This window comes from Ovis aries, chromosome 17, assembly GCF_016772045.2.
Source record: "Ovis aries strain OAR_USU_Benz2616 breed Rambouillet chromosome 17, ARS-UI_Ramb_v3.0, whole genome shotgun sequence".
Classification (NCBI taxonomy): domain Eukaryota; kingdom Metazoa; phylum Chordata; class Mammalia; order Artiodactyla; family Bovidae; genus Ovis; species Ovis aries.
The window spans coordinates 61,423,073-61,448,907 of NC_056070.1; the positions used below are offsets into that span (position 1 = coordinate 61,423,073).

At 47.6% G+C, this 25,835-nt stretch overlaps 1 protein-coding gene across 3 annotated transcripts; it reads right to left on the reverse strand.

The window, feature by feature from the left end:
• Positions 1–1,642: 1,642 nt before the first annotated feature.
• LOC101109915 (2'-5'-oligoadenylate synthase 2) lies at positions 1,643–24,738 on the reverse strand. 3 transcript variants are annotated; one of them, XM_027956575.3, is made up of 11 exons: positions 24,530–24,738; positions 23,100–23,176; positions 22,466–22,742; positions 18,501–18,679; positions 16,562–16,797; positions 15,926–16,067; positions 13,335–13,505; positions 8,841–9,123; positions 6,934–7,124; positions 4,838–5,076; positions 1,643–3,792 (listed from the first exon to the last, which is right to left on the reverse strand). In XM_027956575.3, exons 3-11 carry the CDS (start codon positions 22,605–22,607, stop codon positions 3,624–3,626), a joined length of 1,752 nt encoding a protein of 583 aa, XP_027812376.1. In that variant the 5' UTR covers positions 22,608–22,742; positions 23,100–23,176; positions 24,530–24,738; the 3' UTR covers positions 1,643–3,623. The 3 variants fall into 3 exon arrangements, with proteins under 3 accessions (XP_027812376.1, XP_027812374.1, XP_042090610.1); XM_027956573.3 differs by lacking the exon at positions 23,100–23,176; XM_042234676.2 differs by lacking the exons at positions 1,643–3,792; positions 6,934–7,124; positions 23,100–23,176 and having other exon boundaries at positions 4,963–5,076.
• Between the last annotated feature and the right edge of the window lie 1,097 nt (positions 24,739–25,835).

Genomic DNA, 25,835 nt, shown 5'->3' on the forward strand with positions numbered 1-25,835 from the left:
GCAAATACGTTCATCAATACCATTTTTCTAGATTCTCTATATATGCATTAATACACGATATTTGTTTTTCTCTAACTCACTTCATTCTGCATAAGAGGCTCTAGATTCGTCCACCTCACTACAATTGATTCAGATTCATTCCTTTTTATGGCTGAGTAATATTCTGCCATATATATATAAGAATATTATAATATATATTATATATATATATAATATACCTCATCTTCTTTACCCATTCATCTGCAATGGACATCTAGGTTGTTCCTTCTCTTGGCTACTGTAAACAGTGCTGCAATGAACACCGGGGTACATGGGATGGCTGCATGTTTCCTGATCACTGAAACATTTCCTTTTCTTTGCTCTTAATGACCTCAAGTGTCTACTGAGTGCTGAGAAGACTAAAATGGTCCGGTTGTGCCTCTCTGAAGGGCTTTGGGTTGCTCACTTTATCCATGCTGGTCTTCGTCCACTGTACACATATCACTTAGCGTGTGGTTATAAACTGCCCTTCATTCTTCTATAAGGAATTTGTTCTGGTCCCTTTAAGTACATCACAAACCCTGTACGAATGTCCCACAGTTCCCTATCTATGGATCTAAGGCAAGTTCAGGTGTCTCGAGGGGTCTGGTCACCGGCAAACAGCAGATGTGAACTTAGGCTGGTTCTTCTTCCATGCCTCAAGCTCAGGCCACAGCACTTTCCTTTGTCCTTGTTCTGGGCCAGAATAGTGGTGCATTCCAACATCAGCTCGCTGATACTAACCACGTGTCCTACAACAATTCAATTCAGTTCTGACACTGTCTGGAGATGGTGTAGACCCTACAGGTTAAAGGGCAAAGTCCAAACAAGATTGTTCCCATTCCCTGGTGGCTCAGATGGTAAAGCATCTGCCCGCAATGAGGGAGATCTGGGTTCGATCCCTGGGTTGGGAAGATCCCTTGAAGAAGGAAATGGCAACCCACTCCAGTATTCTTGCCTGAAAAATCCCATGGACAGAGGACCCTGGTAGGCTACAGTCCATGCAGTCTCAAAGAGTTGGACACGACTGAGCAACTGAACTTCCACATCCCAGCTGCAAGTGGGGTTCTCAGACAACTCTGACTTGGCTGCAAATTCAAGGAGTCCCATGACCCCCTTTCAGGTTAAATAATTCATAGAATGACTCATAGAACTCAGGAAAGGGCTATTTTTTACAATCACTGTTCTATATAAAATATACAAATGAACAGCCAGATGGAGAGATACATAGGAGAGGAGGGCTGGCAGGCTCATGAGCACAGAAGCTGCCATCCCCCCATCTTTGTGATACATTCATATGCTCACCAGCCAACCAGGAAGCCTTGTTGTCTAGAGTTTTCATTAGGGTTTCATTACAAAGGGACAGTTGATTAAATCACTGGCCGTGTGCTTGGCTTTGATCTCCAGCCCTCCTGTCCTCTTGGAAGGTTGGTAGTGGGTGGGGTTGAACGTTTCAACATTCCTAACATGCTTGGCATTTCAGGCATGGCCAATCCATCCTTTGAAACTAAGGACCCACACCTCGTAAGCACAACACAGGGAGGGTTGGAAGGGGCTCCTCCAAATACAAAAGACAGCCCAAATCAGGACATTCCAAGGGTTTCTGAAGCTCTTTGCCAGGAACTGGCGACAAAGACCAGATCTATTCTTGTTTATCTGACAGTTGGTATATGTGGTAGTAATCAAACATTAAGTGGATTTATGAAGTTAACACATTTAGACTTCCAAGTGTCTTGAAAGGCAAAGCCAGAGGAGAAAGCCTTCAGATTTGGCAAGAAGAAGCTCACAGATGTGGGGGAAAAGGTAGGCTCAGAAGGAAATGACAACAGTCACACTTATGTAATACATGTCTATCTGCATTAAACAACTGCTGATGTCTATCTAAATATCTGTCTCAACCGTCACAATCAGTGTGCAGTTGTAAGCAGAGCCTGGCTCACTACCGGCTTAGGAGACCTTGATTTGGCAGGGCCCCAAGGAGTTCTATGTACAGACAGGAAGAGACGGGAGGCGGGTGAGGTGGGGGAGTATGAGGGCGAGATGACAGAATCACAGGAACCAAGGGCCAGGAAAAGGGTTTCACTGTGGGAAGAGACCCCTCCTCTAAGACTTAAAGGAAAAGGAAGGAGTTAATCGGAAAAATATGGAAGGGTTCACAAATACGGCACACATAAAGCTGGATGAGAGCAGATATGTTAATTGCAGAGGTCACTCACGGAACGAGATTTCAGCGAGGCAAGGCGAGACGTCACGGAGGACGTGGAGGTGATGATTTCAAGAGGAGTTGAAGAAGCTTAGGAAGAGGTAATGGGGCCCGTCAAGGGAGGCATGTGTTACTCTTTTATACCATGAACTGATTCTTTAAAAGCTATTGCTTGATGGCCTCTAGAAGCTTCTCCCAGCATTACTAGTCCAGGAATCTATGACTTCTGAGTAAGTGCATCTCATTGACCATGGAATACATCCCTGCTCCACAACTTCCTGGTGTCTGCACTCTCTTGAAAGAAAGAAAGAAATGTATGTGCAGGAATAGAACATACCCAAGCAGTCAGAACCACGGGTGAAAAGACACAGGAAAAAGAAAGAAGAAGTGTATCTGAGAAGGTGAAGATAACCAGGGACAATTTGGGGGTACTTGTTGACAGAGAAACTGATGGGAGAACCAAGTATACCTGGGGCAGGTATCTTGGAAGGAGGTGGAGCTTTGAACACGTGTGGCAGGCACTCTTGGTTGACTGACCCAACCCCCATCCATGGCTGTCTTCATCGCTGCCCTTTTTGGAGTCACTTTTAAGCTGCAAGCAACACATGGCAACGGTTCCGGGTAATGAAACATAATACTTTGCTGGATGAGGCTTCGAATAAGACACCCTGTGGGTAGGTGTTCTCCACTTTTCTGTCCCTGGAGCCTGATGGTGAACCCGCCACGCAGAGGTGCAACAGCTACTCTCAGTGCCAGGAAGACTCAGCTAGACAACTCAAGAGGGCGGAGCCAGAAGGAGCCAGGGATGAGCGTGCCCCGGGTGACACTCGGCCATCTCTGAAGACATTTTTTTTTTTAAAGAATTGATTTACTTATTTGGCTGTGACGGGTCTTTCTCATCGTGGCACACGGGCTTTCCGGTTGTGTTGCATGGGTTCCAGAGTGTGTGAGCCTAGCTGTCTTGCAGCACATGGGATCTTAGTTCCCTGACCAGGGATCGAACCCATGTGCCCTGCACTGCAAGGTGGCCTCTTAACAGGGAAATCCCTGGAGACGTTTTTGGCTATTGTCCTCAGGGGTGGTGCACCCACATCTCCTGGGTAGGGAACCAAGGGCTGCTGCTCAACATCTTACACTGCTTACACCATGAAGAACTATCCAGGCCCGAATACCAACAGTCACAGTGGAGACAATCTGCTCCCGGGGAAAGCCTGATGGAGCTGTTGAGTGAGTCCTATATTGCCCCCTTAGGATTTCATCAAATGGGACCAAAAAAAGCCAATCGTTTAAGCGCCTGTGTTGGGCTATCTGTAATGTGTGGCTGAGTGAATCTCAAGTTCCTAGAGCAGAGGAAGCTCTTGGATGGAAGCCCAACCCAGGGTAATCTCCAGACGACACTTCTTTAGATGGCTTTCCTGGGCACTTTCCACGGTTGTATGGGACATCCCGACTTATCTTTGAAGCAGAGAGAAGACAACCATTCAGTCGCTTCTTTCGCTAGAAGATGCCAACACCAACGGTCCCCTCCACCCACGTCGCCAGTAGGATCGGCTGGGTCCAAGATCACAGGCCTAAACGAGAGGTTAGGAGTCATTAGAGACATGGTTTTTCGGAAATGGTGGCCTCAGAATTAGGGGCCTATTCTCTTTTCCATGATAAAACAATGTGTCTTTCTAGCTTACATATCAGTCATTCCAATGTACTGAAACAGTTCGAAAGGATTTCCTAGAATTAAATCATATTTGTCAGAAAAGTTTAGAAAGCTATTTGTTATTACGCACATGAAGGCATGATATAAACATCTCCCCATCCTAGTGCTGAAATATGATTTATCATGTAATCAACTCTATTTCCCAGGGGGCTCAGTGATTAAAGAAAGAACCTATCTGCCAACACAGGAGATACAAGTTTGATTCTTGGGTTGGGAAGATCCCCTGGAGGAGGAAATGGCAACCTACTCCAGTATTCTTGCCTGAGAAGTCTCATGGACAGAGGAGCCTGGTGGGCTAGAGTCCATGGGGCTGCAAAGAGTCGGACGTGACTGAGTGACCGGGGGCACACTGTCAAGCTGGTCACACCATGGCTGGCAAGCCACGGTATCTTTCTCTCTCTTTTTCTCCCCCTCCTTCCTCCATTCTTTCTCAATGTTCCTTTCTTTTCTCTTGCTTCCCTTGTTTTGGTTCCCTGCTGCTGGCGCTGAGTGGATGCACGAATATTCCTTCCTGTTCTTGAGGATAACCGTTTTGTAGGATGGAGATGGGAACCCGATCTAAAAAATAACCTGCAGGATCTTTCAGCAGTGAATAACAGCACTATTTCTCAGGGACACTCTTCCAACTCCCACACCTTTTAGACCTGCTAACGGATCCCTGCTTTTCCTTCTGACCTAGAAAGATGAAAGCAACTCAGGACCTGGTACCCTGGTCCTTCCCTCTCTGATCCTCCTGGATGACATTTCCCCTGCCTCCCTGGAGACCATGGGAGGTTCTGACGGTCAGCACAGTTCCCTTCTCAGTTTCATATGAGGAATAATGAATCAGGGCCCCTGGGAGGTGAATTCTGGTCACCAAAACAGTGTTGGAGGGAATAAAGTTAAGAAACAGCAGTTTGGGGCACCTGGTTCTCTGGATCTGGGTCAGGAGGAAATTCCTCAGAATCTCATCATCAAAACTGTAGTTGACCGTCCAGAAGACACAGAGATGCTGATATTGTATGACCAACTCCAGGACAGTCCGGAAACCTTCAGCCGTGTCAAAATCCTGTGCCCCACTCCCCTTCTCCCAGGCGTAGATGGTGAGCAGCTCCAAGGCGTACTTAGGGGGCAGAGACCCCTTTTGCTTCAACTTGCTTTCACACTGAGGGAAGAATGGAAACATCAGACGATAGCGGTTAAAGCAGGGAGGTGACACGCACATAGCAAGAAGGTGCACCGAAGGATGCTGTGGCCACAGCAGAACAACCGAGTCACGAGACTCAGCCCTGGGGGGGACCGGTCTGCTGGGGCCTGAGAAGGGCCGCTCTGCAGCTCAAAGGCAGCTGCGCAGGCTTCTTTGTTGAACTTTGCCTTTATGTGCCTTCCCAGAGTATAACACAGTCTTGTCGTGGATTTTGGTGGCTCGGACGGTAGAGAATCTGCCTGCAATGAGGGAGACCCGAGTTCCATCTCTGGGTTGGAAAGATCCCCTCTAGGAGGGCATGGCAACCCACTCCAGTATTCTTGCCTGGGGAATGCCATGGACAGAGGAGCCTGGTGGGCTACAGATGTGGGGCCGCAGAGTCGGACACAACTTAGCCACTGACACTTTCACCACTTCCAAAAGCCCCAGTCTGTGCTAATTATGTGGCCAGACATTCCACCTCCATCATTCATTCCTGATCCTCCAATGTCCCTACCCAGCAGGCAGAGGTCAAATGATGAAGTCATGGGGAAGTGAAATGACTTGCCCAAGGTCACCTGGGAGCCCCGAGCGCTCTGAGCTCCCTGGGCCTCGGCATAGAGCTGGAAACCACAGATTCAGTCTTTTCCAGCTTCAGGAATCTGGACACAGAAAGGGAACATCTCCCGAAAGAGCAGCTATTGTGTGGGGCTCAGAAAGTGCCCCCATGAGCTGATGGAAGTGAAGGGAGGTAAACCAGTATAGGAAATGCAGCCCCTGGTGCCACCTGTCACTCCAACCTGCCTTCCAAGAGTAGCGTCTGTGTGTGTTATGGGCACTCATCAGTAAGTAAGCCATGGTGGTGACTTGCAAGCATGCACATCCCGACTTCATCCTCCCTTCGGCTCCAGAATTCTTCGGGTGCCAGAGCAGAGGCAGAATAAGCCACATGCAGCAGCTTTGTGGGTATGAGGGGCTTGCATGTGACCCGACTCAATGGGGTCAGGGATGTGAACGCCACAAAGACACGCAGGTTAAGAGCGGGAAGATTCCTTAATGTGGTTCCGTCCCCTCCCAGCATGGGCAAGTGTGAGCACCAGGTAAGTGCTGGTTTCGTGGTCACAGAGTACTGATAAAAATAAAGACCAGGACGGTCCGGTGGCTAAGAACCTGCCTGCCAGTGCAGAGGACTCGCATTCAATCCCCGGTCTGGGAAGACCTCACATGCAGCGGGGCAACTGAGCCCCAAGTGCTACTGAAGCCTGCATGCCTAGGGCTTGTGCTCCAGCACAAGAGAAGCCACTGCAGTGAGAAGCCCGCACACCGCCGCTCAAGAGTAGCCCCTGCTCGCTGCAACTGGAGAGAGCCCACGTGCAGCAACAGTGCAGCCCACATGCAGCCCATGCCCAGCGCAATCAGAAATCAACACAATCAGGGCTTCCCTGGTGGCTCAGTGGTAAAGAATCTGCCCGCCAGTGTAGAAGACACAAGTTTGATCCCTGGTCTGGGAAGATGCTGCATGTGGCGGGGCGACTGAGCCCATGCACCACAACTACCAGGCCTGCGCTCTAAAGCCCGGGAGCTGCAACTGCTGAGCCCACGTGCTGCAGCTGCTGTGCACTGAGAGCCCGTGCTCCACAACAGGAGAAGCCACCAGGTGAGAAGCCCGTGCACCGCGCCAGACAGTAGCCCCCACCTGCCGCAACTAGAGAAAAGCCCAGGCCGCAACCGAGACCCGGTAAAGCCAAAAATAAGCAGAAGCATCTTTAAAAATACAATAAATAGAGAATTAAAAATAGTAATAATGAGGTGGCTCTAGGAAAAGAGCCGTCATACCCCTTTGTACCAGTGCTTCACCAGGCGGATTAAATCCTTCAGTTTTGGGGGCAGGGAGCGAACAAAATTGCGCTGTAGCTTCGTGAAACACACAGAAAACTCTCCCCCCAGGAAAACATCAGAAGGTTTGTACAAATAGATGAGTTCAGCATAGGTCCTGGGGCTGGGTGTGGAGCCAGACTTCAGTTCACCTAGCATGGGCGAGAAATTTACATTATGCTACAGTCTCTCTAGACAGTAACAGATCTCAAAACACTGTTAATATAATTTAATCCTGGGAAATTACTTTAACTCTATTAGTGTATGTAAACTACTGATGCCTAATATCTCCAGAGTAGTGAGTTATTAAAAATTATATGGTTTATATGACTATAGATGGAATTATTAAAAGGTTATCTAGATCTGCACTGTCCTACAGGGTAGTCATCAGCCAAGATGGCTATTTGCATTCAAACTCATTAAAGGAAAATTGAAAAATTTAGTTCCTCAGTAGCACTAGCCATAGTTCAAGCTCTCCATAGGACATTTTTGTTATTGCAGAAAGGCTTTCTGGACAGTGCTAACCTGAACTTTGGAAACTCTGGCCCCCAGATGACATCTGGCCCCTTTCTTGTTTTTATAAATAAAGCTTTATTGGAACACAGTCATGCTCACTTATTAATGTATTGTCTATGACTGCTTTCAAGCTACAAAGGCAGAGTTGAGTAGTTGTCATGGATACACTAGGGTCCTTAAAGTTGAAAATATTTGCTCTCTTATCTTTTATAGGGCTTCCCTGGTGGCTCAGATGGTAAGGAACCTGCCTGCAATGCAGGAGACCCAGGCTTGAAAAAGTTAGCTGACCCCCAATCTATATACTGTCATTTCCTCTCTAAAGACACTAAGAACCACTCAGAAGGAAAGGACCAGAGTCTTCTTGATTTTGATTTGGAAAATGCCTGACATACCCTTGGTTTCTTTTAATACATCATCGTGTATCTGTCACTTACAAATTGAATTTCCAAAGGAAATTTTTGCCTATTTGAAAGTGAACATCCAGATTTCCTGTTTTTGCCTCAGAATTTCTCCCAGAGTCTATTTTTAAAATTTCCTTCCCTAATACTTGAGGCATTTTATCTATAAATGTGTACTGAATTCCTGTGTACCTCATTCTTTGATCTGAGATGACAATGGCACCCCACTCCAGTACTCTTGCCTGGAAAATCCCATGGACGGAGGACCCTGGTGCTGCAGTCCCTGGGGTCACTGGGAGTCGGACACGACTGAGTGGCTTCGCTTTCACTTTTCACTTTCATCATTTGAGAAGAAAATGGCAACCCACTCCAGTGTTCTTGCCTGGAGAATCCCAGGGACAGGGGAACCTGGTGGGCTGCTGTCTATGGGGTCTCATAGAGTCGGACACGACTGAAGTGACTTAGCAGCAGCAGCAGCAGCAGCAAGTGATACCCTGGGAATATACGATGCAGGTTCTGGCTGTTGCTGTTGTTGGGTCTCTCAGTCGTATCCGACTCTTTGCGGCCCCATGGACTGCAGCCTTCCAGGCTCCTCTGTCCATGGGATTCTCTAGCAAGAGTACTGGAGTGGGTTGCCATTTTCTCCTCCAGGGGATCTTCCCAACCCAGGGATCGAACCTGCATCTCCTGCATTGGCAGGCAGATTCTTTACCACTGAACCACCAGGAAAGCTCTCTGGCCTTCATCAGGATACTTGAAAGAGGATAAAAATGCACACAGGTGTAAGATGCTGGTGTCCTTATGTCACCTGTTGGGGCACTGGACCCAAGACTGATCAGTAAGTCACGTGACTTTCCCTCTACCCCGCCCCTGCCTCCATCACACCAGAATCCTTCTTCCTTCTTCCATCACGCCAGAAGCCTCTTCCAGAGGCTCAAAGCTCGGGAGTCTCACCCAGGGCATTAAATGCAGGCAGCACATCAAAGTCAACACTTTCATGGAGAACTTTGGATTTCAGAGTGAAGCTCAGCACCCAGGGAGGCTTCCATTTTGAAATCTCAAACTTCACTTCAAAATCCTTCTGCTGCTGACAGGCTTCCAGCTGCTTATGGATTTCCTTGATGATGTTGCAGCTCTCGTCTTTCGGGGAGGTGTAGCTTTTCAGCGAGTCTGCGAACACTACGAGGCTGGCATCAGAGCCAGTCTTCAGAGCCGTGCCTTTCACAGTCGACCCCCCCTAGGGAAGAAAGGCAAATTGAGATGCAGCGTTTTCTAGAGCTCGCCCCTCGCCCCTGTGGGCTGGCACCCGTTGGGCCAATTGATGAGGTTGCCAGGGGTAGCCCCAAGTTTGTGTCTCCAATTAGGGCTGAGTCCTAAGCAGAGTGTTTCATTTTCCCAAGAAATAGAATCCTCTGATTCCAAAGGTGGTTTGTCCCACACTTTTTGATGTGTGAATTTACCCACAAACAATGGATGGGTTAGTTTTAAATGACCTCCTTCTCAAGTCAATGTCCTAAATACTTCTGGTAAAGACTGCATAGCTTTACAGACTCACAGACACAGAGATCAGACTAGTGGTTACAGTGGGGGAAGGGCGGGGGGCAGGGCCGATAGAGGTGGGGTGTAAGAGGTGTAAACTATTAGGGAGGAAATAAGCTGCAGTGACATACTGTACACCATGGGGAATAAAGCCACTATCTTATAATAACTGTAAATGGAGGGTGCTCAGTCGCTCAGTCCTGTCTGCCTCTTTGCGACCCCATGGACTGTAGCCCGCCAGGCTCCTCTGTCTATGGAATTCTCCAGGCAAGAATATTGGAGTGGGTTGTTGTCTTCTCCTCCAGGAGATCTTCCCAACCCAGGGATCGAACATATATCTCCTGGGTTGCAGGTGGATTCTTTACCATGGAGCCACCATTTAAATTACATTATCTTACAAAATTGTGAATCACTATATCATATACCTTGTGTGCGTGTGCTCACTCACTCAGCTGTGTCTGACTCTTTGCGACGCCATGGACTATAGCCCACCAGGCTCCTCTATCCATGGGATTCTCCAGACAAGAATACTGGAGTAGTTGCCATCTCCTCCTCCAGGGGATCTTCCCGGACACAGGGATCAAACCTGAGTCTCTCGCCTCTCTTGCACTGGCGGGTGGATTCTCTACCACTGTGCCACCAGGGAAGCCCAACTTACTGTATAGCTTACTGTACCTTATATGATATTGTACAGCAACTATACTTGAAACCGATCACTTTAAAAAGAGACCATAGTGAGAAAAAATATCCTCAACTAATAGTAAAAATCTAAAATTTTCCCACTGCAAGTGATACAGTACAAGCCAAGCATAGGCAAGGAGGGCCAAGCAGCCATCCTCCACCTCTGTGTCAACCTTGGAGGTTAACGCAGAATCGGAAGTCTGTCGTGATCGGGAACCCCCTGGTGGTCAGTGGTTAGAACTCAGTGCTCTCAATGCCATGGGTTCGATATCTGGTGGGGGAATAAAGACCCTGCGAGAGGAAGGTAAACTTCCAAACTCATTCTATGAGGCCACCATCACCCTAATACCAAAACCTGACAAAGATGCCACCAAAAAAAGAAAACTACAGGCCAATATCACTGATGAACATAGATGCAAAAATCCTCAATAAAATTCTAGCAATCAGAATCCAACAACACATTAAAAAGATCATACACCATGACCAAGTGGGCTTTATCCCAGGGATGCAAGGATTCTTCAATATCCGCAAATCAATCAATGTAATTCACCACATTAACAAATTGAAAAATAAAAGCCATATGATTATCTCAATAGATGCAGAGAAGGCCTTTGACAAAATTCAACATCCATTTATGATAAAAACTCTCCAGAAAGCAGGAATAGAAGGAACATACCTCAACATAATAAAAGCTATATATGACAAACCCACAGCAAACATTATCCTCAATGGTGAAAAATTGAAAGCATTTCCCTAAAGTCAGGAACAAGACAAGGGTGCCCACTTTCACCGTTACTATTCAACATAGTTCTGGAAGTTTTGGCCACAGCAATCAGAGCAGAAAAAGAAATAAAAGGAATCCAAATTGGAAAAGAAGAAGTAAAACTTTCACTGTTCGCAGATGACATGATCCTCTACATAGAAAACCCTAAAGACTCTACCAGAAAATTACTAGAGCTAATCAATGAATATAATAAAGTTGCAGGATATATATTCAACACACAGAAATCCCTTGCATTCCTATACACTAATAATGAGAAAGTAGAAAAAGAAATTAAGGAAACAATTCCATTCACCATTGCAACGAAAAGAATAAAATACTTAGGAATATATTTACCTAAAGAAACTAAAGACCTATATATAGAAAACTATAAAACACTGATGAAAGAAATCAAAGAGGACACTAATAGATGGAGAAATATACCATGTTCATGGAATGGAAGAATCAATATAGTGAAAATGAGTATACTACCCAAAGCAATTTACAAATTCAATGCAATCCCTATCAAGCTACCAGCCATATTTTTCACAGAACTAGAACAAATAATTTCAAGATTTGTATGGAAATACAAAAAACCTCGAATAGCCAAAGCAATCTTGAGAAAGAAGAATGGAACTGGAGGAATCAACTTGCCTGACTTCAGGCTCTACTACAAAGCCACAGTCATCAAGACAGTATGGTACTGGCACAAAGACAGACATATAGATCAATGGAACAAAATAGAAAGCCCAGAGATAAATCCACACACATATGGACACCTTATCTTTGACAAAGGAGGCAAGAATATACAATGGAGTAAAGACAATCTCTTTAACAAGTGGTGCTGGGAAAACTGGTCAACCACTTGTAAAAGAATGAAACTAGATCACTTTCTAACACTGCACACAAAAATAAACTCAAAATGGATTAAAGATCTAAATGTAAGACCAGAAACTATAAAACTCCTAGAGGAGAACGTAGGCAAAACACTCTCCGACATAAATCACAGCAGGATCCTCTATGATCCACCTCCCAGAATTCTGGAAATAAAAGCAAAAATAAACAAATGGGGTCTAATTAAAATTAAAAGCTTCTGCACAACAAAGGAAAATATAAGCAAGGTGAAAAGACAGCCTTCTGAATGGGGAGAAAATAATAGCAAATGAAGCAACTGACAAACAAGTATCTCAAAAATATACAAGCAACTTATGCAGCTCAATTCCAGAAAAATAAACGACCCAATCAAAAAATGGGCCAAAGAACTAAATAGACATTTCTCCAAAGAAGACGTACAGATGGCCAACAAACACATGAAAAGATGCTCAACATCACTCATTATGAGAGAAATGCAAATCAAAACCACAATGAGGTACCACTTCACACCAGTCAGAATGGCTGCAATCCAAAAATCTGCAAGCAATAAATGCTGGAGAGGGTGTGGAGAAAAGGGAACCCTCCTACACTGTTGGTGGGAATGCAAACTAGTACAGCCACTATGGAGACCAGTGTGGAGATTCCTTAAAAAATTGCAAATAGAACTACCTTATGACCCAGCAATCCCACTGCTGGGCATACACACCAAGGAAACCAGAATGGAAAGAGACACATGTACCCCAATGTTCATCGCAGCACTGTTTATAATAGCCAGGACATGGAAACAACCTAGATGTCCATCAGCAGATGAATGGATAAGAAAGCTGTGGTACATATACACAATGGAGTATTACTCAGCTATTAAAAAGAATTCATTTGAATCAGTTCTGATGAGATGGATGAAACTGGAGCCGATTATACAGAGTGAAGTAAGCCAGAAAGAAAAACATCAATACAGTATACTAACACATATATATAGAATTTAGAAAGATGGCAATGACGACCCTGTATGCAGGACAGCAAAGGAGACACAGATGTGTATAACGGACTTTTGGACTCAGAGGGAGAGGGGGAGGGTGGGATGATTTGGGAGAATGGCATTGTAACAGGTATACTATCATGTAAGAATTGAATCGCCAGTCTATGTCTGACGCAGGATACAGCATGCTTGGGGCTGGTGCATGGTGATGACCCAGAGAGATGTTATGGGGAGGGAGGTGGGAGGGGGTTCAAGTTTGGGAACGCATGTACACCCATGGTGGATCCATGTCAATGTATGGCAAAACCAATACAGTATTGTAAAGTAAAATAAAGTAAAAATAAAAATTAAAAAATAAAAAAAAAAATCTTCTTTTTTAAAAAAAAAAAGACCCTGCGAGACACACAGCGTGCCCCGCCCCAGGGCCTATCACGAGTGACTTAAGCAGTGCCTCAGCACCCCCCTCCCCACCCCCGAGTACTGGGATCCCAGGCACTGCTCTCCCCAGCTTCCCTCCTGCATCCTTTGCCACACATTTCCGGTGGTCACAACTCTTGCCGAGATCCAGGCACTGCTTAATTCCCCGCCAAGAACAAAGAAAAAGGCCAGGGCTCACCTGGATAACTTGAATCTTTGTAGTTGAATGTCGAAAGCAATTTTCTTCAAGGAATGAACAGATGATTTTAAGAGCTTTCTTGATCTGGTCTTGGAAAGTCTGGTTGGGCTGGAGAAAGTCCTTGATGAACTTATCTAGCAGATGGCCTGGGGTTATGTAGAGTGGCGCAGGCTGTGGAAGGAGCCAGCTGTGAGATGCCCCTGCCAGCTACCACCCCCCATCCCGCGTCCTCCCATGCCTTCTCTGCTCCACCGACCCCTCCCTCCTGCTCTCCAGCCCTCCTGCTGGTACCTTTGTCATCTGAGTTCTCACATCACATACCCTAAGAGTGTGCCTGAGAGTTCCAGGTGGTACCCAAGATCCGCCTGAAACAAAAGCTCTCCTCCTTGCTCCTCCTTACCCCCTAGGAGGGATCTGGCTCCTTCTCCCAAACAGGGTTGTGATGCCCCGGGCTCTGAATCACTCTCTCGTGTCCGCTTTCTGTTCTGGCTTCGTCTGCCAATTGCCAGCACCTCCTGTGAACTGCTTCTCCTCCTGCCATGTCCCTTCCTTATTTTCCCATTGGTTGTGGGTATTGCTGACTCCTGACGATCACACTCATTCCTTTTGTCAAGGTTCTATCAGCCTCTGTTAAACACTCTGTGCCCAGGTGGACTGGCTTTCCAGGCACTGCTGTAACAAACCACGGTTCTGGAGACTGAACGCCTGAAATCAAAGCACGGGCGGGGCCGGGCTCTCTCCCAAGACTCTGGGGAGAATCCGTCCTCGCATCTTCCAGCTTCTGGCAGTCCTGCAGTCTTCCTTGTCTCGTGGCGGCATCACGCCTACCCATGCCTCTGTTGTCACGTGACCTCGTCCCCTCTATGTCTGTCCCTGAGTGTCTTCTTATAAGACCCAGTCATTGGATTCAGAGCCCACGCTGATCCAGGGTGACCCCTTAACTGATGATACCTGCAAAGACCCTGCTTCCAAAGAAGGTCACACGCTGAGGATCTGAGGGGCGTGAATTTTTCGGGACACTATTCGACCCTTCATGGCAGGGGATGTAGTTCCCTCTAAGTGTGTTGAAGAGAGGGATATCCTGGGGTCAGAGGGGCTGTGTGCTCATTCTGAAGGGGGCAGATCCCTGCTCTAGAATCAAATGGGGTCGTGGAGAGTGGGACCTGCTCATTCCCTCGCACCTGTGGTCGCTTCTGGAAGGAAACCATATTCTGATGGGTAAAGGGGTCTGACACCCGCCCAGAAGTGCGGTTCTCTCCTCTTCAGTAGAAAACGTCAGATGGCATGTGCCCTGTGGACCACAGCTCAAGACAGCTCACCCGAGCCTCTTCTCTTTGCTGTTTTGCTCAGGCCTCAGTCTGCAGAGGCAGTTTGCTTCTTGCTCCGGGTGAGGGGTGGGGGGAAAACAGCGATACGCCTCCCCAAAGTCAGCGTCCTGCTCTATGACTCTGCCTACCTTATGCGAAGATGGGACCTTGCAGGTATGACCAGACATGTGCGGATCGATGTGCTTCCCCTTTGGGGGAGAGGAGAGGGGAAGTCAATGCATCTGGCCTCATCATTAGCTCCTATCTCCAGCCTCCCTTCTCACTCTCACCCCCACCCCTACAGTGTGTGAAGGGAGCTCAGGGCCTGATCCAGCATCTGCTCGGGGGGCCACCACCTACGTCTCCTGGGCTCTGCTCCATTTCACCTGTCTCCACCTTCTCACCTGCTCCTCTCTTGCAGAAACTAATCTCTCATTTGCAGATGCCCCATTCCTTTGTTCAACTTTACACTTCACCATCATTTTAATGGAAGGGAAGGCCCCTAAGGGTGTGTGTACAGACTGAACTGCGTCCTCCTAAAAACTGCATTGAAGTCCCAACCTCTAGGCTCTATTCATGTGACCTTATTTGGAAACAGAGTCTTTGCAAAGAGGTAATCAAGTTAAGGGGCCGTCCCTGCTCGTTCAGTGGTGAAGAATCTGCTAATGCAGGAGGTGCTGGCTTGATCCTCGGATGAGGACGATCCTCTGGAGCCGGAAACGGCAACCCACTCCAGTATTCTTGCCCAGGAAATCTTGTGGACAGAGGAGCCTTGGGGGCTAGTCCATGGGGTCACAAAAGAGTCAGACAGTGAGCAAACAGTGAAAAGAATCGAGTTGAGATGAGGTCATTCCTGTAGGCCCCTTATTCTGTATGACTGGGATCCTTATAAGAAGAGCAGAGAGACGCAGAGACAGACAAGCATGGAGGGAAGATGTTGTGAAGACGCAAGAGAGGCTCACGCGACAACGGAGGCGGGGACTGGGGTGATGCTGCCACACGCCAAGGATTTCTTGCAACCATCAGAGGCTGGAAGAGGCATGGAGGCACTCTCCCTTGGAGCCTTCAGAGGGAGCACGGTCCTGCTGATGCCTTGATCTTGGGCTTCTAGTCCCCAGAACTGAGACGGAATACATTTCTGTTGCTTTAAGCCACCAGTGTGTGGCACTTTGTCACAGCAGCTCTGGGCAACCAACTTAGGGTGATCTTGGATAGACTGTAGTCCAAGTGTCAGGCGGGCCCTGTCTGCACCAGCACACCAGCTGTGCTGGAAAGTCCTCTCACCAGAACATTCCAAGATGGTCCGGGTGACTCGTTCTCCCTGAGAGAATGCAACCAGTTTTGAGCTTCTTGTTTTAGCAGTAGCCAGCAGGTGTTATCCGTGCTCACATTATAGGTTGGGTCAGTTGGATCCAAGATCACTGGCCTATAAATTCCATTAGGTTAAAAGATAATAATCAGTTGAGTTGCTAGTGGGAGAAGAAATCAGTTTAAGGGAAAGAGGGCTGGACTGGGCACCCAGGAATCTGTATTTTACCTCCTGCATTTCCTCCCAGTTGCTGAAGTGCTTTGTCTAAGATGTCTAGCCTCTGGTCCTGTTCGCTCTGCTTCACGGACATGTTCCATTCATAAGCTAATAAAAGGGTCTCCTCTTTTTGCTGACCTGTCTCCTTAGCCCCTTCTTTCTATGAGGGGAAGTGCTTGCTTTGCGGACAAAAGGGGACAATGGTTTCGAATGTGAGAAACGTTGTAGCATTCCTCTTTCAGACAGACCTCTCTTTGCCTCCTTAACCACTGCAGCTGGTGTTCTTTTGACAGATGCCCTGTCTGGGGAAAGTGTGGATGGACTCTCATTCTAAGGGGGCACAGCCTGGCATGCAGATGAAGAGGGAAGGAGAGCCGGAATGGGAAGTTTGGTACCTCGGGGCTTGGAGCTGGCTCAGCAGGATGTTGCGGACAATCTCATCTCCAAAGTTGTAGTTGACTGTCCAATAGACACACAGCTGCTTCTGCTTCTTGATGAGCCTCAGAACAGTCCTGACACCTTCAGCCATATTGAAGTCCTCCGCTCCACACCCCTGTTCCCAGGCATAGATCGTAAGCAGCTCCAGGGCATATGGAGGCAGCAGGGAGGAACTGATCAGCTTTTCCTGGCACTGTGAGAGGAGAGAAGGCTGGCAGATAACTTGGGACCCGTGCCAGGGGTCTGAAAGCAAGAAACTAGAAGTCTATAGGAAGTCACCATCCCCTGCTAGTGACCGAAATGATATCATGGCTAAAACCCCATAGACTGACAATAGCAAGTGTCAGCAAGGACAGGGAGCACCTGGAACTATCATACACAGCTGATGGGAGTGTGAACTGGTGCACCCATTTGGGAGCAATATTCAGCTGCATTTACTAAAGGTAAATTTATATCTACATACTCCACATATTTATTCATATATGCCATGTGTATATGTATACACATGCACATACACAGTCATATATGTAGCTAAGTCGCTTCAGTCGTGTCTGACTCTTTGCAACCCCAGGGACGGTAGCCTGCCAGGCTCCTCTGTCCATGGGGGTCCTCCAGGCAAGCATACTGGAGTGGGTTGCCATGCCCTACTCATCCATATATATATATATAAAATATATGAATATATACTACATATATAAGGTATATGGACTTCCCAGGTGGAGCAGTAGTAAAAGATTCCACCCCACCAGACAATGCAGGAGATGCAGGAGACATGGGTTTGATCCCTGAGTCAGGAAGATTCCCTGCAGGAAGAAATGGTACCCCTCTCCAGTACTCTTGTCTGGGAAATCTCATGCACAGAGGAGCCTGGTGGGCTACAGCCCATGGGGTCGCAAAGAGTTGGACACGACTGAGCACCTGAGTGTGCATGTACACACACACACACACACACACACACACACAGCATGCCTTATAGCACAGCAGCTTCACTCCTGCATTTTTACCCAAGAGGAACTGACGGCTTAAAGTCACCAAAAAAAAAAAAAAAAAAAAAAAAAGACGTGTAGGGGAATATCCATTGCAGCCTAACTCATGATAGCCCCAATCTGGGGATGACCCATATGTCCCTTAGCAGTGGACTGCATCCAAGTACAGTGTATTAACGCAATGGAATAGTATCAAACAGTGAAGAACCACTACTCCCTGCAACAACATGGAAAAACCTCTCAGGCCTAATACTGAGCAAAAGGTGGCAGTCGTAAAGTACAGTTAGTATGATTCCGTTGCCATCGAGTTTAAAAACAAACAAAACTAGTCTGTGGCGACAGATGTTAGGACAGAGGTTTGTTTGGGAGCAGTACAGACTGGAAGTGCGCAGCCTGCTGGGGTGCAGGAAACGTGCCCTATTTTGATCTGAGGATTGCCTAAAAGGCTACAATAATGCACTGAGCTGTATTCCTTTGTGTGTGTGTGTGTGTGTGTGTGTTTATGGCATGTGGGATCTTACTTCCCCTACCAGGGTTCGAACCTGCACCCCCTGGATTGGAATGGTAGTATCCTAACCCCTGGACCACCAGTAAAGTCCTGAGCTGTACTCTTGAATGTGAACATGTTCAGTTCAGTTCAGTTCAGTCACTCAGTTGTGTCCAACTCTTTGTGACCCTGTGGACTGTAGCCCACCAGGCTTCTCTGTCCGTGGGATTCTCCAACCAAGAACACCAGAGTGGGTTTCCTCCTCCAGGGGATCTTCCTGGCCCAGGGTCTCTTGCATGACAGGCGGCTTCTTGACTGCCACCATTCTTAACGTTGTTGTATTGACACTTTACCCAAGATGAATCATCTCAGTCAAAGGGAAACAGATGATCGATAGCAATGGACACACAATTTGAAATTTACCTTTTGAAACCAGTGCTTTACCAAGAGGATCAAATCCTTTAGTTTGCTGGGATAGTTGCTAAAAAACTTCTCCTGGAGTTCCGTGAAGCAGACTGAGAACTCACCGGGCCTGGCTTTCACCATATCCAAGGATCTTTTGAGCTCTCGATAGCTCCAGGGGCTAGACTTCTCACCTAAGCCTGGTGTGAAAGAGAAGCAGAAGTTCTGATTTTCAGGGAACCTAGGCTTGGTGAGCCCACAAAGAAGGCTGGATGCAGCCAGATAGCACGCGCTCACTGCTTCATCTAGAAGAGGGTGGGGGTAAAAGGTGAGAGGTGGTCTGTCCTGCTGGATAATAAAATGTAGTTAGGTTAATACTCAGTAAAGAATGTAATTTTAAAATTCCCCTGTAGTTTTACTTTTCTCAGAAATGAAATGAAATGCCAGTCACTCAGTTGTGACCAACCATCTGAGCCATCAAGGAAGCCCTGCTTTTCTCAGAAAGCAACCATTACTGTTTAGCCTAGGAGAAGGCAATGGCACCCCACTCCAGTATTCCTGCCTGGAGAATCCCATGGACTGACTAGCCTGGTAGGCTGCAGTCCATGGGGTCGCTGAGGGTCGGACACGACTGAGCGACTTCACTTTCACTTTTCACTTTCATGCATTGGAGAAGGAAATGGCAGCCCACTCCAGTGTTCTTGCCTGGAGAATCCCAGGGACGGGGGAGCCTGGTGGGCTGCCGTCTATGAGGTTACACAGAGTCGGACACGACTGAAGTGAGTTAGCAGCAGCAGGGGAAAAAAAAAAAGAGAGAGAGAGAGATTCAAGTTTGGAATGTGTCACTCTGCCGCCATCTCGTGGCAGCTCCTGGATACTACATGTGAGGAAGACCTGGTCTTTCCGTTCTTACATCATCCTTGCATGACCGGGAGAAGCCAGCAGAGGGCGCTCTGGCCTTATCTCCAACCACCCTGCTGTGAACCAGAGAAGTTCAGTTCAGTTCAGTCACTCAGCCGTGTCCGACTCTGCGACCCCAAGAACCGCAGCACGCCAGGCCTCCCTGTCCATCACCAACTCCCGGAGTCCACTCAAACCCATGTCCATTGTGTCGGTGATGGCATCCAACCATCTCATCCTCTGTCGTCCCCTTCTCCTCCTGCCCTCAATCTTTCCCAGCATCAGGGTCTTTTCAAATGAGTCAGCTCTTCGTATCAGGTGGCCAAAGTATTGGAGTTTCAGCTTCAACATCAGTCCCTCCAATGAACACCCAGGACTGATCTCCTTTAGGATGGACTTGTTGGATTTCCTTGCAGTCCAAGGGACTCTCAAGAGTCTTTTTTAACGCCACAGTTCAAAAGCATCAATTCTTCGGTGCTCAGCTTTCTTTATAGTCCAACTCTCACATCCATACATGATACTGGAAAAACCATAGCCTTGACTGGACGTTACTTGTTGACAAAGTAATGTCTCTGCTTTTGAATATGCTGTCTAGGTTGGTCATAACTTTCCTTCCAAGGAGTAAGAATCTTGTAATTTCATGGCTGCAATCACCATCTGCAGTGATTCTGGAGCCCCCCAAAATAAAGTCAGCCACTGTTTCCACTGTTTCCTCATCTGTTTGCCATAAACCAGAGGAGAGAACATAGGATATCCTACGAATTCTGAGTCACACTGTCTCTTCACCTTGTCTCCGGCCCCTTCTGCTGAAATGGAGCAGGACACCGTGGTCCTTGCCTCCTTCCACCCCCACCATGCTCTCTGTCTGCTTTTTGCCTGGGGAAAACTATAGTCAAAGGATAAGTTTAACCAGAGAGATGAGAACATGCAGAAACAAAGGAAAAGAGTCAAAGGGGACCAAAAAATAATAATGTAGTCATTAAACATAATTGAGCTAGAGTCCATGGGGTTGCAAAGATTCAGACTTCACTAAATGACTAACTCAACATTAAGTTTAGCCGAGGACCATTCAGAGTTTCCTTCTCGGGGATTATAGATAACATTCTGAGCCATATCCATGAGCTGTCATATAGATACTGAAACTCCAGGTGGAAAAAGTTAACTACACGACGGCCAGACTGTACCCATTACACGAGCTGTCGCAGTTCTGAGAATGGACCCCAGAGAAAATGGAAACAAGCCGACCCCGGAACTGAAGACAAATTGCACCTAAAGCAATTGAGATGACGCTGCTCAGATCACTGATGACCAGTTTGAAGATGACTGTCAGAGCTGACTGTACTTTTTCTTCCTGTAGCTCCCTCCCTCGGTCTAAAAAATCTCGTCCCCACTGACGATCAGCGGGAGGCGTTGACCTTTGGACAGATGTCTGCCCTCCCCCAAAGTTGCTGGCATCTGAAATAAAGCTAACTTTCCTTTCCATCAGCTTGGCCTATTTATTGACTTTGGACGGTGAGCAGCTGGACCCACACACTTTGAGTGAGTAACACTTTGAGTCAGGCATGTATTCTCAATCCTTACTGTCCGAAAGGCCCTGGAAGTTAGCTTTTTCTAGCTTTGATCTTACCGTTGGACAAAGGTGGGTTAGTAGTAGGATCAGGGTGTGAATTCAGGGCTGCCTAACTCACAAACTGCTGCATTTTTTCCTCTGAACTAGGTCACCTTTCTGTGAATGTGAGTCTCAGGTTCTGTGTGTGTGTGTGTGTGTGTGTGTGTGTGTGTGTCCACCTTGAAGGCACCAGGCCTGACTCTTAAAAGACTCGGGCTTTCATCCTAGTTCTGTCAGTAACTGGGTGTGTGGCCCTGGATACAGTCATGTCTTTCTGATTCCATTTGTTTAATGAGGGATTGGATGTCAACTCTGATAATTAAGTTTGTGATAATATATATACCTAATGCTTGAGACTAAGCTGTGACTATGGTGAGTCTTATCCACTCAATAAACCAACCATCCATCCACCCAGTCAACCATCCTCACATCCATTCATCCAGTCAACCATCCACTCATCCACCCAGTCAACCATCCATCCATCCATCCATCCATCCATCCAGTCAACCATCCATCCATCCACCCAGTCAACCATCTTCTCATCCATCCATCCATCCACCCAGTCAACCATCCTCTCATCCATTCATCCATTCATCCATTCATCCATCCATCCATCCATCCATCCATCCAGTCAACCATCCTCTCATCCATTCATCCAGTCAACCATCTATCCATCCATCCATCCATCCATCCATCCAGTCAACCATCCTTCCATCCAACCATTGATCCATTCAAACTGTTGCCCATGGAAGATCCTTGCCTTGATGATTAGAGGGCAACTGCAAACCTGCTCTAGCTGAACTTTTCTCAGAGGTTTTCCCCATCCTCTACCTCTGGCCAAAGTTTATTCTAGTTTACATCTTCACTGTGGTCCGCAGAAAGGCAGCAACCACCATGAAGCTGGTTGAAAATACAGAATTCTGGACCCCAATCTCTTGAATCAGAGCCATCATTTTAATAAGTTTCTCAGGGGATTTGTGTGCATATCACAGTTTGAGGAACTCTAGGTTCTAGAGTCTAGAACATTTCCTCCAAAATCAGTTAGGAGTTAAAGGAGAGGTCCTAAAGACCAGAGTATGCTCAAGGTAGGAGAGGTCTTCTCTCTTGAAAGTCTTCCCTGGCAGCTTAAAGTAAAGAACAGTAAAGAACAGTAAAGAACACGCCTGCACTGCAGGAGACGAGGGTTTGATCCCTGGCTGGGGAAGATCCCTTGGAGAAGAGAATGGCAACCCACTCCAGTATTCTTGCCTGGAGAATTCCATGGATAGAGGAGCCTGGCAGGTTACAGTCCATGGGGTCACAAAGAATCGGACACAACTGAGTGATTAGCACTTTCACTTTCTTTTCACTTTCAGTGGTATTTATTCCATCCCCATGCTATCCACCACCCCTTTCATTGGCTTTGTTCTCTTGACAAGCCCTTCCAGACCCACACCTCCAACCCTGCCTACCACCCTGCACACCCAGGAGGGCTCACCCAGAGGGTTGAAGGCAGGCAGCACGTTGAAAGTGATGCTCTGCTGTTTTGTGGAAAGCTGGACAGTGACCCTGGAGCTCCTATTGGTGTTCTGGAGCTCCATCTTGGCTGCCAGATTCAGCGTGGACTCACAGTGCTTCATCTGTGCCCAGATTTTGCCAAGGAGTTCATATTGTCTTTTTTCCTGGTCCTGGAATTGCTCAAGGTCCCGGAAGAAGACGACAAGGGTACCATCGGAGTTGCCTCTCAAGACCGTTCTCCGGCCATAGGAGCCGCCCTATCAGCAACAGAGAGGCAGATGTGAAAGTCTGAACCCTCTGGGGTCACTGGGCACCCCAACAGGCAGAGGTATTTCTCAACTCGAGCAGAAGTCCCACACGTCTGGTGTTCATCTGTCCACCCAAAGAGCTGAATCAGGACACCCACAGCAACATTTCCCCCACAAGCCCCAAACAGAAGGCAACTTGGATGACCATCAGCAGGAGAGCAGACACAACGGAATGCACGGCAACAACAAAATGAGAAAACAACAGCTGCACGCAACGACGTGCGCTTCATCGACCGATGCGTCGAAAACAAAGCCCACACGTTAAAGCCGCGCAGCGCACGATGCCTTTTAGACAGGGAGACCAACCTGCTCAGTTTTAGCCCCGAGACGTCCATGTCCCAGAAAACCCTTCAGTCGCAGACAAACCCGGAAGGTTGGTCACTCTATACGAAGTTTAAAAACAGGCAAAACTAATCTATGCTGTTAGAAGTCAGGAGAGTGGTTGGCTGGGGTTGAGGGTAATGACTGGACAAGGGACCCAGGGACTCTTGGGTAGGGGCTGGGAAACTTTTATTTCTTGATCTGGGTATAGGTCACACATGTATGTCTGTGGCAATCCATCAAGCTGTACACAGATCTGTGCACTTGTTGTACATATTTTTTTTACTGAGAAAAAAGTTAACAAATTTGAGAGGTAGGACTGCACAGTGGTTAAGGGTGCACGCTCCCAAATTGTCGCCATTGTTTAGTCACTAGGGAAGCCCCTTTAGTCGCTCAGTCGTATCCAATTCTGCAACCCCACCCACTGTTGCCCATCAGGCTCCTCTGTCCACGGGATTTCCCAGGCAAGAATACTGGAGTGGGCTGCCATTTCCTTCTCCAGGGGATCTTCCTGACCCAGGGATCGAACTCATGCCTCCTGCACCTCAGTGTGGATTCTTTACCATGGAGCCACCAGGGAAGGCCTTCCAAATAGATTACCTGAGCTTAAAATCCCAGGTCGAATACCAACAAATGATAACTTCCCCACGCTTCATTTTCCTTATCTGGGCCAAGACAGGAGACACCATGTAGAGACACCATGTGTCCAGGTGTCTACTCCTAGGGCTAGTGGGTGTGTGTAAGGGCGGAGGCCAGAAAGCACGTGGCTGCGGAGAAGTGCGATTCTGGTGCTGAAGGGCACGGGGGTGGGGCCGGGCATACATAATCCCCTCCCCACCCTAGGGTCCTGGCAGCTTCCCAGCATCATTTCTTTCTCAAAATTCTAGAATCTTCAGCCTCCACCCTAGGGTTTGTGCCAGAGCACCAAACATGTCTAACTGATGAGGCTTCCCATCTCCTCAGTGTTGAGAAATCACAGAACATCCTTGAATAGTTTTATTGAACTCTTGTAGGCCCAGTTTACTCATCTGTAAAATGGGGAGGATAAAAATGACATAAGTAACCACAGCTAATTTACTGCTGCGGCTTTGTACCAAGTTCTTGCCAGAACATTCTGTGTTTAAGCCTCTTAACACTTGGCACTGACTATTATTCCCCTCGCATTTTACACATTCGGACACTGAGGCACAGAGAGGTTAAGCAACCTACCCCGGGTCACACAGCAGTAAGGGGCAGAATCAGCGCTCTCCCAACCTGTACCCCTAAACTCTACACCCCGTTCCATCATGTCACTCAAGTATGGGCTTAGGCAAGGTGATTCTTGCGCGCCCAGGGCCCAGAGCACAGCAGGTGCTCAGCACCACGTCCTTCTGCCTCCTGGGTCCCAGAAGCACTGACTCCAGCCATCTACTCACTTTGGCCACCCCTGTCACGGTGAGGGGCTGGCAGGGTTCCTGCAGGACTGCACAGATGGTGTCCACTGACTGGTCGATGTCTTTCTGACAGTCTTCAGAGGGCCTCAGGTAGTTCTGGATAAACTCCTCCAGTTTCTCAGAAGGCTGTTCATAGAGATGGGACTCCCAGCTGCCCATGGCTCTGACTGGCTGCTGAGATGACAGCTAGTGGCAGAGCGGGAGGCTGAGGAGAATAAGGAACTTCTGTGTGCAGGGGGAGGAGAGGGGAGAAAACCGAAACTCACACCAGGGGAAAAGGAAACTCAGAGTCTTCTGGCCCAACCCAGGCCTCGCCCCCAGCCTGTCTGCTGCTCTCAAGGGAGGCTTGTAGTTAAAAACATGGCCCCTTGAGCTGGATTATGAGGGCTTGATATGGGTTAGGTCTGTGTCTTTGAGCACACTGCCAGCCCTTTTTGTACCTTGATCTCCCCATCTGTAAAATGGGGGTAACAGTGGTACCTATCTCACAGGCTTAATACAAAGATTAAAATACTTGCAAAGTGCTTAGAACAGGACCTGGTATACGGCTAGTGCTGTAAAGTGTTTGTAAAGCAAGTAATTTCATAGGGGGCCAGAGGTGGTTTTTTTTTTTTTTAATAATTGAAGTATAGCTGATTTAAAATATTGTGTTAGTTTTCAGGAGTTCAGCAAACTGATTCAGTTATATTTACATATATATATATATAATGTAAAAAATCATTTTCCCAGAGGTCATCTTTTGAGGCTCCTTCCTCTTTCCCCTGTTCCCAATGGTTTGGGAATTCAGAGTTGATGATAACAGTGAGGAGAAGAGACCAGAGAGGGCCCTGACTTGTTTCGGGACACACAGCAAGGCAAGGGTTCAGCCACTTGGAATTTAGTTCTGCCCCTGAGCAAACCCAGGTCCCCAGAGGCCTGCTTCTGGGTGCCCAGTCCCTCAGCACACACATGAACACCTGCCAGGTTTCATCGAGCATTTAACCACCCCCAGCAAGGAAGGAAAACATGCCCAGGAGCACACAGGCCAGGGAGGAGACAGGAGTCCAACTCTTGTGCCCAGGACCATGAGAACGAAACTCCTGGGCAGCTCCCACTGGCTCCCTCTGTAACGCAGAAGGCAAACATCTCCAAGGTGGGACAGGAACAGACCCCCTTTCTCTGCTGTGATGATTGATTTTGTTATTATTATCTTTCAAATGGCGATTACTTATCTGTAGTTTTTGGCTGCGCTGGGTCTTCATTGCTGTCAGCGGGCATTTTATAGGTGCAGCGAGTGGAGGCTACTCTC

Bases quoted from the DNA above. Each gene is read 5' to 3' on its own strand.
- LOC101109915 (XM_027956573.3), bottom strand. From the start codon at position 24,706: ATGGGCAGCTGGGAGTCCCATCTCTATGAACAGCCTTCTGAGAAACTG. The intron at 7,125-8,840 runs GTGAGACTCCCG...CGCCCATGCTAG, and splicing joins GCCTGCATTTAATGCCCTGG to GTGAACTGAAGTCTGGCTCC. The intron at 5,077-6,933 runs GTATGACGGCTC...TTCTTCCCTCAG, and splicing joins TGAAGCACTGGTACAAAGGG to TGTGAAAGCAAGTTGAAGCA.